Source organism: Polypterus senegalus, chromosome 6 (assembly GCF_016835505.1).
Source record: "Polypterus senegalus isolate Bchr_013 chromosome 6, ASM1683550v1, whole genome shotgun sequence".
In the NCBI taxonomy this organism is placed as follows: Eukaryota; Metazoa; Chordata; class Cladistia; order Polypteriformes; family Polypteridae; genus Polypterus; species Polypterus senegalus.
Genome location: NC_053159.1, coordinates 4,157,334 through 4,170,668, shown reverse-complemented (window position 1 = coordinate 4,170,668; position 13,335 = coordinate 4,157,334). Strand labels below are relative to the sequence as shown.

At 42.5% G+C, this 13,335-nt stretch overlaps 1 protein-coding gene across 5 annotated transcripts in view; it reads left to right on the top strand.

Annotated features, from left to right (window-relative positions):
- The window catches only part of pikfyve (phosphoinositide kinase, FYVE finger containing), a 163,411-nt gene that overhangs the window by 112,234 nt on the left and 37,842 nt on the right, over window positions 1–13,335 (top strand). For all 5 annotated transcript variants that reach the window (XM_039755300.1, XM_039755302.1, XM_039755298.1 and 2 more), the window contains exons 31-34: window positions 4,012–4,132; window positions 5,157–5,252; window positions 8,542–8,625; window positions 12,824–12,924. In XM_039755300.1, the coding sequence (XP_039611234.1) occupies window positions 4,012–4,132; window positions 5,157–5,252; window positions 8,542–8,625; window positions 12,824–12,924 (402 nt within the window). The remainder of the gene's footprint in view (window positions 1–4,011; window positions 4,133–5,156; window positions 5,253–8,541; window positions 8,626–12,823; window positions 12,925–13,335) is intronic.

Below are 13,335 nucleotides of genomic sequence, written 5' to 3'. Positions count from 1 at the left end.
TCTTGTTGAATGTCTCTGTCGCCAAGACTTGCAGGTGGCATTAAGATGGTCAGCGGTGTCCAGATGTACCACAGATTTACACTTAAACGCCTGGACAGTTCAATCCGGCAGGTCCAGCTTGTTATGTCCACTTAAGGGGATGTGCTGGATGAAGTTTGTTCCATGGTTGAACTCGCCAGCATTCAGAACGACTCATCATTAGGGTGTTGATCACACAGGGAATCATTTCTGTTGCTGTGTTTAAAGATAAACCTCTGCAGGATGATGTAACCCACCTTCTTGTCAGTAATGTGGATGAATTACTTGAAAGATTGAAAGAGCTGAGCCTTTGCAGAGATGAAGAGGAGACCTGACTGAAGGGCTTAAAATGATGAAGGGAATTAGTGCAGTGGATCAGACAGTGACTTTAAAATGAGCTAATCGAGCACACGGGGACACAGCTGGAGACTTGTGAAGGGGAAATTTCACACAAACATCAGGAAGTTTTTCTTTACACAAAGAACGACAGACACTTGGAATAAGCGACCAAGTAGTGTGGTGGACAGTAAGACTTGAGGGACTTTCAAAACTCGACTTGATGTTATTTTAGAAGAAATAAGTGGAGAGGACTGGCGAGCTTTGTTGGGCTGAATGGCCTGATCTCGTCCAGAGTGTTCTGATGTTGTGTGTTCAGAGAATTTAAGCCACGTTCTACATATCAGCTTCAGTTGTAATGTGTTTGCTTTTTTCCTGTGTTTAATTCACGTAAATCTTCAGACTCCCAAATGCCTTTTCCACTTGGTCTGATTATGTCACACGTAACCCGTCCAGCATTAAATAGCATTTGAGACCGGAGGTTTACGCCCGTTCTCCGCAGTACCTTAACTCGCCCTGAGTGACTGACTGATCAGACATTCCTCGTTTTATGGACTGGCGAGTTCTGAATTCTTTCCATTGCGCTTTTATCCTCACTCTGGATCTTCACCCATTCCATCCTCAGAGAGTCGTCTCCCCCGATAAGGTGTAGTAGTTAGTGCTCCTTAGAAGGTAATGATCGCTGTGCCTCAGGCCGACCATGGGAGAATCCAACATATCCCACTTTACATTCTGAGACGTTACAGATGTAAGGCGGCCTTCAGATCCTCCGTGCTTACCCTGTGGCATCCCAAAATGCAGTTGAGACCGTCCGGAGCGCGGATCTGCAATGACAGCAGCGTATCTTCAGTTTGTAAAGCCATGTAAAAATTGTAGTGACTTCTAGCAAGAGGCTTGAGACCAAATGTTAACATTAATAATAAAAGAGAGAGAAGAGAGAGCTTCTGTAAAAAGGCTGCGGCGCCTGGAATTAAATATCGGGAGTGATGCCTACATTGAGTGTTAAATATTATTAACCCTGACTGAATATCATACTGGATGATTATTAAAGACAAACAAAACCTTATGAGCCGAGTTGCTGTTTTTAAATGTGTGTGATATTCAGCTACATGCAGTGCGTTTTGAATTCATTTTCATTCAGAGCCATGACACATTTTCTTTTTACTGAGTACCTCTTGTCTGCCTGCTGTAATTATCTGCCATTATTGAAGACAAATCATGAACGGTGACTAATAAGATCATATCATAATGGCACTTCCTCAAACCTCTTTAATCCAAAACAGGGCTACAGAGACTTGATTCTTATTATCGAGCCTATCCTACTTTACGGCGATTATCAGGCCTGACTACCTGACGGCGTTCCCCATAGTTGACTTATTGGATATTCCTCAGGACCGGACTAAGAGTTCATCATTAAGTCCATGCTGCAGCACTAATGTGCACCCCCTGACTATCAAGGGGTATTTCCCAGAATTCTTCTGGGCCATTGGCTAGCCTCTTCTGTGCTGTAGCAGGGACAGCTGCCAAACCTTTGTGGCTATGAGTTATAAAGTGCATTAATTATTAATATAAACGTCTACGCGTGGAAGTGTGTGTGTCTGACTGTCCAGCCCAGAAGTGAGAGGCTACAGCATGAAGCTCAAAGAGCCGGCAAGTTAACGAGACAGAGGAAGAAAGAAGGACAAGGCTACGGCATGAAGCTGAAAAAAAAAAGACTCCATTGGCAAAACCAAACTGCCAAAGAAAGAGAAACTGGCTTAGCCGCTGATAGACAAGTGAGGTGAGCACATCGGGAAAATGAAACTGAGGAAGAAAGAGAAACTGGCTTAGCCGCTAATACACAAGTGAGGCGAGCACATCAAGTGAGGCGAGCACATCGGGAAAATGAAACCGAGGAAGAAAGAGAAACTCGATTAGCCGCTGATACACAAGTGAGGCGAGCACATCGTCAAAATGAAACCTCAGAGGAAAGAGAAACTCACTTAGCCGCTAATACACAAGTGAGGCGAGCACATCGGCAAAATGAAACCGAGGAAGAAAGAGAAACTCGATTAGCCGCTGATACACAAGTGAGGCGAGCACATCGTCAAAATGAAACCTCAGAGGAAAGAGTTTCAGTTTTTTTTTCTGACAATTTCAATAGTTTCTAGGAGCTCGGGCTTTTTACAGCACAGACCTACAGAGCTAGTTTAATAATAAGAATCAAAAGATGAAGATTGAAGTTAAGGTACTCAAAGTTAAATTAAACTTTATTGTCACCTCAACCATAAACAAGTATACAGAGAGACAAAATGATGCACACAGTGACACTTTCAGCGCAAACAAGACAAGAGAGTGCGCACAACCAGCCAAAACCACATGGCGTACTGTTCAAATATACAGTATGCCAATGCAATTTACTGCACAACTACCCATGAAAGGCAAGTTGTACAGGTCAGTGTGGTGAGCGATCTTTGGACACGACAGATTAAGTGACTTTGTACATAAACTGGAGGGAAACATCGTGATCTGAGATGTTAGGGTCAGGCAGAAGATCACGAGAGGCCGCATTGTGTTGAGGACCCGGACAGTCTGTTGGGACAAAAGCTAGCACGCACCCTGACAGATTCGGCTGAAATGTTGTAGTATCGCTTTCCAGATGGGAAAAGAAGGACAAGTCCATGCGAGGGGTGAGAAGGGTCTTGCATAGGGTAGCAGGCCTTGCAGACCCAACGTTTGCAGAATGTGTCTACCGGAACAGCCCCCCCGATGCGGAGTTCATCATTCTCTGTAATCCCTGCGAAAGACAGAAAACACAAAAGACTCGCATAAAGGTTTGGGACGCCGTCCCGTATACTGTAGGTCACTTGAATCGTCCTTCTGCACTGTAAAACAAGCACATAACAGACTTCAGTAGACACTGATTGAGAGAACCAGGGGGACTTTTATATCAGACGGACAGGAAATGACATTTGTAATGACGGAAAAGGACCGGAGATGATGACACAGAGGGAAGGTGGTAGTGAGGTTATCGGGAGTGGACTGGAAGTGAAGTCATCTAGTGGCGGTGTATCTTCAGAAGCTGGAAGTGGATTGCTTATTGTGGATGTGTGTAACTGTGGTTCAGTTCCAAAAGGTACGTTTAGTCGTCTCCTTTTCTCATGGAGAATAAGAGAGGGAGGCCTAAGCATTCAGGGTCCATTCCCCTCGACTGTTATTTACCTGCAGCGTCGGGCCCGTTGGCTACCCGCTATTCGCACATGTGTGAAATCCTTTATGTTGGGCATGCTGCCATTTCAGTACCACAGCGTAATGCAGCTGGTCATGGCGTTCTCGGTGGTGAGAACGGGGGACAGGAGGCTCACTCGCTTCAGTCACCTCATGAAGTGTTAGTTACAGAAGTGGCATTGTGGGTCCACACGGGGTCCTCAGTTATGCGTCTGCCTAGGAAGCTGGCACTCTTTACAGTCTCCAAAATGGAGCCATTGATGCAGACTGGGATGTGGTCAGGGTGGGCATTTTTACTGAAGTCAAGAAACTGAAGCAGCCCAGTTCATTTTATTCTTCCATATTCACCAAAAATATTTTAGCTACCTAATTTGATGACTCTCCTTTTGTCATTCATTTGAGAAGATATTGATAGCAGCAAGTGTAAAGATTTTCTTTTGTGTTTTGTAGATGTGTTTGAGCAGCACTTACTGGGGTCCACCGATAGCCAAGTGAAAGAAAAATCGACCATGAAGGCCATTTTTGCAAACCTGCTGCCGGGCAACAACTACAATCCCATTCCCTTCCCTTTGTAAGTATCTTTACACTCTGACTTGTTAGTCTTCTGAGTGGTGATGTGGACAGGAAACTACTGTACCGCCATTAGCTACCATTATGTTAATGTAAAGCATCTGAGATGAACTTTGTGACTACTAAGGCGTTTGTTAATAAAATGCTTTGCAAGTCCGTGTAAAGTGCTTTGAATAGGCAGAAATGTGAAATGTCAGCATAATTAATTAAAGAGGTGTTGGTAAGGCCAGCAGGGGGCGCTAACCCTGTGGCCTGTGCGTGGGCCCTAGAGCCCCAGTGCAGGGATGGGGACACTGGGCTGCAAAAATGGCGCCGCTCCCCAGGTGAGACGTATAATTGAGGTTGTGATCCTCTGTGGTCATTAATTAACACTGGACACCTTTTGAAAAGACTGGGGTTTATCCTGATGTCCTGGCTAAAGTGACCATCACGACATCGTCCACTCTGGCGCACTAATCATCCCCTATCTCTCTCTCACGCCCCTTCATCACCTCATAGCAAATGTATGGTAAGCACGCTGACACAAAAATGGCTGCCGTCGCATCATCCAGGTGGGCACTACACACTGGCGGTGGGTGAAGTGGCACCCCTCTGTCTGTGCAAAGCACTTTGAGTAGCGAGAAAAGCACTACAGAAATGTGATTCATTATTATCATTATTATTATCATAATTATCATGATTAGTTTTATCATTATTATTATCATCATTATTATTATCATAATGATCACTTTTATCATTATCATTATTATTATTTTTATGATTATTACTATTAATATTATCATTATTATTATTTTTATTATTATCGTTATTTTTATCATTATTATTATTATCATTATCATTATTGTCATTAATATTATCATTATTATTATCGTTATTTTTATCATTATTATTCTAATTATCATTATTATTCTTATTTTTATCATTATTATTAAGTCAGCCATTTAATGCAGCATGACCGCAGTATATGACCGTCTTTGTGAAATGAAGGTTTTCTCACATCATATTTGCTCTTGGCTCTCTGACAGTGACCCAGACAAGCACTACCTGATGTATGAACACGAGCGAGTGCCGATTGCAGTCTGCGAGAAAGAGCCCAGCTCCATTATTGCATTTGCACTCAGGTAGCGTCAGTTTATTTATTTATTTTTTTATAACTTTTAATCTGTAGTTTTAATTAGCAGACTGCACTGTAATGGTTTCTTTGACAGTGCAGTAGTGTTAAGTGATTTTTTTCATTTGCAAACCTTCCATTCCACCGCTGTAGTGCACTGTGATGGGGGGATTGTGCGGGTCAGAGAGCAGCCATCCATCACGCGGCCCCCTCACTCACCCCCTCCCCCCCATCCCCACGTCCTCAGTCTGGCCCTCTGACTCTTCTTTTGAACGTCCCTCTGCTCAGACTTGTTTTTGGGTGACGGCCTTGATCTGATTGTATGGCCTGCCTGTTGATTTTTTTTTTTTATCAGATGAATTAACTCTTTTGTTTTGTGTTTTAAAAAACAGGAAAAGAAAACAGAACCTTAGTAACAGAGAAAAATAATTGGCGTTACGGGTTTAGTGGACAGGTGCCATACTAACAGTTCGGGTTACGTTTCTTGTGAAGATCGGTTATTCAGCACTTAACAGGCATACAGTGCATCCAGAAAGTATTCCCAGCGCTTCATCACTTTTTCCACATTTTCTTATGTTACAGCCTTATTCCAAAATGGATTAAATTAATTTTTTTCCTTAGAATTCTACACACAAAATCCCATAATGACAACGTGAAAAAAGTTTACTTGAGGTTTTTGCAAATTTATTAAAAATAAAAAACTGAGAAAGCACATGTACATAAGTATTTACAGCCTTTGCCATGAAGCTCCAAACTGAGCTCAGGTCCATCCTGTTTCCCCTGATCATCCTTGAGATGTTTCATTGGAGTCCACCTGTGGTCAATTCAGTTGGTGTGACCTGATTTGAAAGGCACACACCTGTCTATAGAAGGTCCCACAGTTGACAGTTCATATCAGAGCACAAACCAAGCATGAAGTCAAAGGAATTGTCTGTAGACCTCCGAGACAGGATTGTCTCGAGGCACAAATCTGGGGAAGGTTACAGAAAAATGTCTGCTGCTTTGAAGGTCCCAATGAGCACAGTGGCCTCCATCATCCGTAAGTGAAAGAAGTTTGAAACCACCAGGACTCGTCCTACAGCTGGCCGGCCATCTAAACTGAGCGATCGGAGGAGAAGGGCCTTAGTTAGGGAGGTGACCAAGAACCTGATGGTCACTCTGTCAGAGGTCCTCTGTGGAGAGAGGAGGACCTTCCAGAAGGACAACCATCTCTGCAGCAATCCACCAATCAGGCCTGTATGGTAGAGTGGCCAGACAGGAGCCACTCCTTAGTAAAAGGCACATGGCAGCCCGCCTGGAGTTTGTCAAAAGGTACCTGAAGGACTCTCAGAACATGAGAAACAAAATCCTCTGGTCTGATGAGACAAAGATTGAACTCTTTGGTGTGAATGCCAGGCGTCATGTTTGGAGGAAACCAGGCACCGCTCATCACCAGGCCAATACCATCCCTACAGTGAAGCATGGTGGTGGCAGCATCAGGAACTGGGAGACTAGTCAGGATAAAGGGAAAGATGACTGCAGCAATGTACAGAGACATCCTGGATGAAAACCTGCTCCAGAGCGCTCTTGACCTCAGACTGGGGCGATGGTTCATCTTTCAGCAGGACAACGACCCTAAGCACACAGCCAAGATATCAAAGGAGTGGCCTCAGGACAACTTTGTGAATGTCCTTGAGTGGCCAGACTTGAATCCGATTGAACATCTGTGGAGAGATCTTAAAATGCCAGTGCACTGACGCTTCTCATCCAACCTGATGGAGCTTGAGAGGTGCTGCAAAGAGGAATGGGCGACACTGGCCAAGGATAGGTGTGCCAAGCTTGTGGCATCAGATTCAAAAAGACTTGAGGCTGGAATTGATGCCAAAGGTGCGTCAACAAAGTATTGAGCAAAGGCTGTGATTACTTATGGACATGGGATTTCTCAGTTTTTTTATTTTTAATAAATTTGCACAAACTTCAAGTAAACTTTTTTCACGTTGTCATTATGGGGTGTTGTGTGTAGAATTCTGAGGAAAAAAATGAATTTAATCCATTTTGGAATAAGGATGTAACATAACAAAATGTGGAAAAAGTGATGAAGCGCTGGGAATACTTTCCGGATGCACTGTAGCTGAAGGTTTTGAAGGCACTGGAGAAATTTGCAAATCATAAAATGGATTCCTCTAATCGTGGTGCCAGTGTTGATTTGCTAGTTAGCTAGTATGTATGTACTTATGTATTTGTCTCCAGGGGGAAATTTAGCTTTTCACAAAAGCTCAATAAGTATTATAACAAATACCAACAACCCTCCTCAAATACACACAAGAAATACTAAAACAAAGAGAAGAAAACCTAAAGATACAAGAGCAGTGACCGGCACAGTGGGGCACTATGAAGGTGTATTGCCCTTCAGTAATGAAGGGACCCCATCTGATAAATAATTTATTGGCTAAAAATCCTCAGTTCTAGTGTGTCAGAGAGAGGATGCACTGCACTGTCCTTAACAGTCATGTCGTGATTTTAAAACAACCAGGGAAGCAGAGCTCCCACTTGAATGGCTGGCATCGGGCAAAATACGTTTCACTCTCAAAGTCTGAAAATATTTTCTGTAATGTCCAAAGTGAGGGGATCACTGTCAACCCCTATACAGCAAGAGCACAAAAAACTTTATAAAAGAGGGTTTATTGAAAGAAAAGGAATAACACAGTTAAAGGGATAACACAATAAAAGGCCCAAAAGAGTAAATAATAATAATAATCAGTGACTTACCTGAAAGGCAACCTAAGGCAAATGAGTTCCAAATTAAAATCCACATGAATAACTCAAGATCAAAACCAAAAGTTGAAAATGAAGGCAAAAATACAAAGAAGAAAGAAACCCCAAAATCCAGAAGAGTGCCTCTGAATGAACTGCATTTGACTTCAACTCCCAGCCTGCCTTTGTAATGCTGGGGGGCGGAGCCTTAAGGTGATTGATTGATGGATAGCCACGCCTTTGAGAGACATAAAAAGTGCAGTTGTTTCTACAGGGTGTAATGGAAGTGCCTGCAAATCCTCTTAAATGAAAGTCTGCAATATGCCCTTTAATCGCAATGTCTGAATTGTGTGAACTGTGGAGCAGAGGAGGAAATCAAGGAAAAAACGGGTGATGGTGGGCACTTGTTAAGCCCTGTTCTGGGGGCAGCTGTGATGTATATGTAGTGGAGTGGTGGGCTTAGAGTGGGTTTTATAATATGTTTGTGGCGCTAATAAGCTGCTCTAAATGCTGCAATAATGAAACAAAAGCTTTGATCTCCCTTTTATTCTCCTAATTAATGACAGCTGCAAAGAATACAAGAATGCCTTAGAAGAATTGTCGAAAGCATCCACAAAGAACACGTCTGAGGAAGGGGGGCAGCTGAACAGGTACGCCAAACTTCATATTATCAGAAGAGTGTATTTGATATCTCCAGTTGTTTGGGCTTCTGGATATACTTGGACACGTTGGCTCAGCATTGGAAACGGACAGTTTTGAAAATGCATTTTCTGATTGGTTCATTGGTTTATTACTTGGCCCTTCCCTGATTGGATCCTATGCATTACAACACGCCATTCCCTGATTGGTCACCCTTCACGGGAGAACACCGTATTCCAACGGTTTACAGAAAAGTTGCCCCTCACATTTCACCACCAACGCTTAACATGCATCACAGGAAAATTAATGGAAGGAGTTATTAAGGATAAGATTGAGCAACACATAGCAAGGACAGGACAGTCAGTGTAGGGTTGGAAGAGGGAGGTCGTGTTTTACTAACAGGCTGGAATTCTATGAGGAGGCAACAAAAAGATACGATCAGAGTCGAGGAGATGAGATTATTTATCTGGACTTTCAGAAAGCATTTGATAAGGTGCCACATGAGAGGGTGGGCATCAAACTAAAACAAGTGGCAGTTCAGGGTGATGTTTTAGATAGGTGCAGAGACACAGGAAGGCAGAGGATGATAAGGGTGTGAGGAACCTCATCAGGACTGGCCGATGTTAAGAGTGGTGACCAGCAGGGGGCAGTGCTGGGGCAGCTGCTATTTTTAATATAAATAAATGATTTAGATAGGAATATAAGTAACAAGCTGGTTAAGTTGGCAGATGATACCAAGATAGGTGGATTAGCTGATAATTTGGAATCTGTTATATCATCACAGAAAGACTTGGATAGCAGACAGGCTTGGACAGATTTGTGGACGATGAAATTTAATGTCAGTAAATGTAAAGAATTAAACATAGGAAGTAAAAATGTGAGGTTTGAATACACAACAGGCAGTCGGAAAGTCAAGAATACACCTTATGAGAAGGATTTAGGAGTCTTAGTGGACTCTAAGCTATCAACTTCCCAACAGTGTTCAGAAGGCTAACAGACTGTCAGATTATATAGCGCCTTGATGTGTGGAGTACAAGTCACAGGAGGTTCTGCTCAGGCTTTATAACACGCTGGTGAGGCCTCATCTGGAGTCCTGGGTGCAGTTTGGGTCTCCAGGCTACAAAAAGGACATCGAAGCACAAGAGAAGGTCCAGAGAAGAGCGACGAGGCTGATTATGGGGGGCTACAGGGGATGAGTTATGAGGAAAGGTTAAAAGAGCTGAGCCTTTGCATAGATGAAGAGGAGACCTGACTGAAGTGTTTAAAATGATGAAGGGAATTAGTGCAGTAGATCGAGACGGTGACTTTAAAATGAGTTCATCAAGAACACGGGGACACATATAAAGGTCACCTTATGAGAAGGATTTAAGAGTCGTAGTGGACTCTAAGCTATCGACTTACAGCCAGTGTTCAGAAGCCATTAAGAAGGCTAACAGAGTGTCAGGTTATATAGCGCCTTGATGTGTGAAGTACAAGTCACAGGAGGTGACGCTCAGGCTTTATAACACACTGGCGAGGCCTCATCTGGAGTCCTGTGGGCAGTTTGGTTCTCCAGGCTACAAAAAGGACATCGAAGCACAAGAGAAGGTCCAGAGAAGAGCGATTAGGCTGATTATAGGGGGCTACAGGGGATGAGTTAGGAGCAAAGATTGAAAGAGCTGAGCCTTTGCAGAGATGAAGAGGAGACCTGACTGAAGTGTTTAAAATGATGAAGGGAATTAGTGCAGTGGATCGAGATTTAAAATGAGTTCATCAAGAACACGGGGACAGAGTTGGAAACTTGTGAAGGGTGAATTTCACACAAACATTAGAAAGTTTTTCTTTACACAAAGAACGACAGACACTTGGAATAAGTGACCAAGTAGTGTGGTGGACAGTAAGACGTTAGGGACTTTCAAAACTCGACTTGATGTTATTTTAGAAGAAATAAGTGGAGAGGACTGGCGAGCTTTATTAGGCTGAATGTCTCAAGTGCTCTAATGTATTAAGTAGAACAATTCACCTCCCACTCTTAGCCCCTACAGATAACTGAGTAGGTTACAGAAATGTAAATAATGCACCTCATTTTTTTTTTTTTATCTTTTAATTTATTTTGGTTAAATAAACGCACATGTTAAATTGCCAAAAAATGAACCAAATACGTGAAATACAATTAAACTTAAAATTATACCTTGAATTTTAAGGTTAACAAAAAGCATATAAAATATATTTAAGTAGTGCTCATTAAGATGATTATTATGTCATATAAGGTTTTAAATAAAATATCAGAGTTTCAATAAGAATTACAGTCCCATTTTCGATTTTGTCTCCAGGCCAATTGCACCAGCTATACGTTAAAGTCACTGTCATCTCCGTAGTCAAAACAGATTAATGTAACATTTAAAATAAAATAAAATTTACTGTTCTCTTTGAAAAAACACAAATGTCTTTGTCATCCTCTACCAATTTTCTTTTGCCTCTTATTGACAGAGCTCTCTTTGCCATTGTGAATTTTTCTAACATTATACGGCGCGGTGCGTGGCGTGGCAGCTAATTTATTGATATCGCTCTGTCTGTCTGCGACACGCTGCTTGTTCTTAAGCACCGCGACAGTCAGGCGGTAAAAACCGCAAATGCATGCCGCGTAACGGCCGTAGTGTGTTCGGAAAATATTACTCGGTGAAATAACGGAACAGCGAAAAGAGATGGCATAGTGTTTGAGGATGTCTGGGGAAAAAGAGAGACAAGGCAGTGAGACAAAAGGACAGCTGCTGTGCAGGCTTTTACATGAGATGAAGATCACGCGACACGACAGCAGCAGCAGCTGATCGAGCAAAGAGGAGGAAAGAAAAAAACAAGTGTTATGTGTTTGCCATTGTACCACCGTTTAAGAGGGGGATTCGAAGAAGCGGCCGTCTCTCCTTGGTGTGCGTTCAGCCCTCCTCTTCAGAATAGCACATAGCACTGCTGGGGGGAGAGGTTGGGGACTTTATTCTCGACATATACTGTATATATACATATATATATTTTCTTCACCACAGATCTAATACGCTGCCATACTGATGAACTGTCTGCTCACTCAGAAGCTCTTTATTCACAAATCTGTTCTTGTTAAAAACAATGTGATCTTCATTGTCTGGGTGTTTGATTTCACCTGACGTGCTTTTTTTCGGCGTGTAGAAAAATAAACGGCAAAGTCACATCCGCAATTGTAGAACAAAAAACTAGAACTAGAACATCTCGATCAACTTAGCCCAACGCCACTTGGCAGACTGCTTAACAAGACTTGAAGACTGTGATTCTTGGCTTCACCCTACTTGCGTGGCATTGATTGATCGATTCCTAGGAATCTTTTTGGTCCCCTCTGATAAATTGCGCTTTGTACACTTTGAATGCTCCATACATCTGCAGAAGCAGATAATTCACCAGTCACCAGTTTTGCAGTAAATTCCATGGCCGGTGACATGGAAGGCACTTCCTCTTCCTGTTTCTGCAGAAGCACGCATGCCCAGTGTTAGCGATTGCCTACGTCGTGTGCGTTTTCGAAAATCTTAATGTGGATGAAGATTCTTTCGTAAATAGCGTGACAACGCCAGTGTGGGTGAAGGTTGATTTTATATGAAAATGTGGTATTGTGGATGTAGCCTGACTCCATGACTTCTTAGTGTTTTCATTATTCCAAGACAAATCTTTTATCTCATTGCGAATTTCCCTTTGCTGAGGACTTTATTATCAGTATGCCTCATGGACCGGAGCAGATTCATACTTTGTGATCCTTCCCTTCTTGTTTATTTCTATACCCGTGATTGACACACACACTTCATGATGCCTGTACGCAGTTTTACATGGGACCTCGTTAGCTGGAGTGCTGCTGGTTCCTTTGTGTCTCATTATTAACTGACGGCCAGCATGAAAATGCAAACCTGAATGCAGCCGTTTAACACTAAAACGAGCAATTAAAGCAATTAAAGGTTCTAATTAGTAACAACTGAGTTAACTATAATTGAGCCCAAGAAGGTTCATTGCCTTAGCAACAAATAAATGGGATCTAAATTAGAAACTGTGACAAAATGCGGCCCTCCAGGACCAAATCTGAGGAAGCCCACTGTGTAATGTTAGGGCAGACGATGACATGTTTCTGTTCCACTAAATGTCTTTGTCTTTTTCTCTAATTAGTTGCTGTGCCTCTCTTTGTGCTTAAACCTTTTTTTTTTTTTAAATAAATTTTAGTGCCGCGGACAGCAGAACAAAAATCAACAGCCCTGCCAGGCAAGCTGAGATGGCGACAGCAGCAATGCCACTAAACCGCAGCACAGAAGCCGATGTTCCGAGTAAGTCTCCGGTACTCTTTCCGATTTGACACTTCTGCACTAAGGTGCCATGCACTGACTGTATGTGACCAGTTTATTTATGATTGACCTTCTTTTTCCTTTCATCTCAACTACTTCAATTCACTGGAAGATGTGAGCTCTCAGGTGCGTGACGGCTTGCGATTCAGCGTGTCCACTGACTGTTTAAATACACTGCATTCGTAAAGGTCGGACCCCTTCACTTTATTCACGTTGCAGCCTTGTGCTGAATTCATTTCAATTATTCTGACCCTCCAACTCCACATGCACATCTTTTCTTTCCTTTCCTGCAGATTTTTAACACCTTATAGATGTTGAATATACAGGTGCATCTCAATAAATTAGAATATCATCGAAAAGTTAATTTATTTCAGTAATTCAATGCAAAAAGTG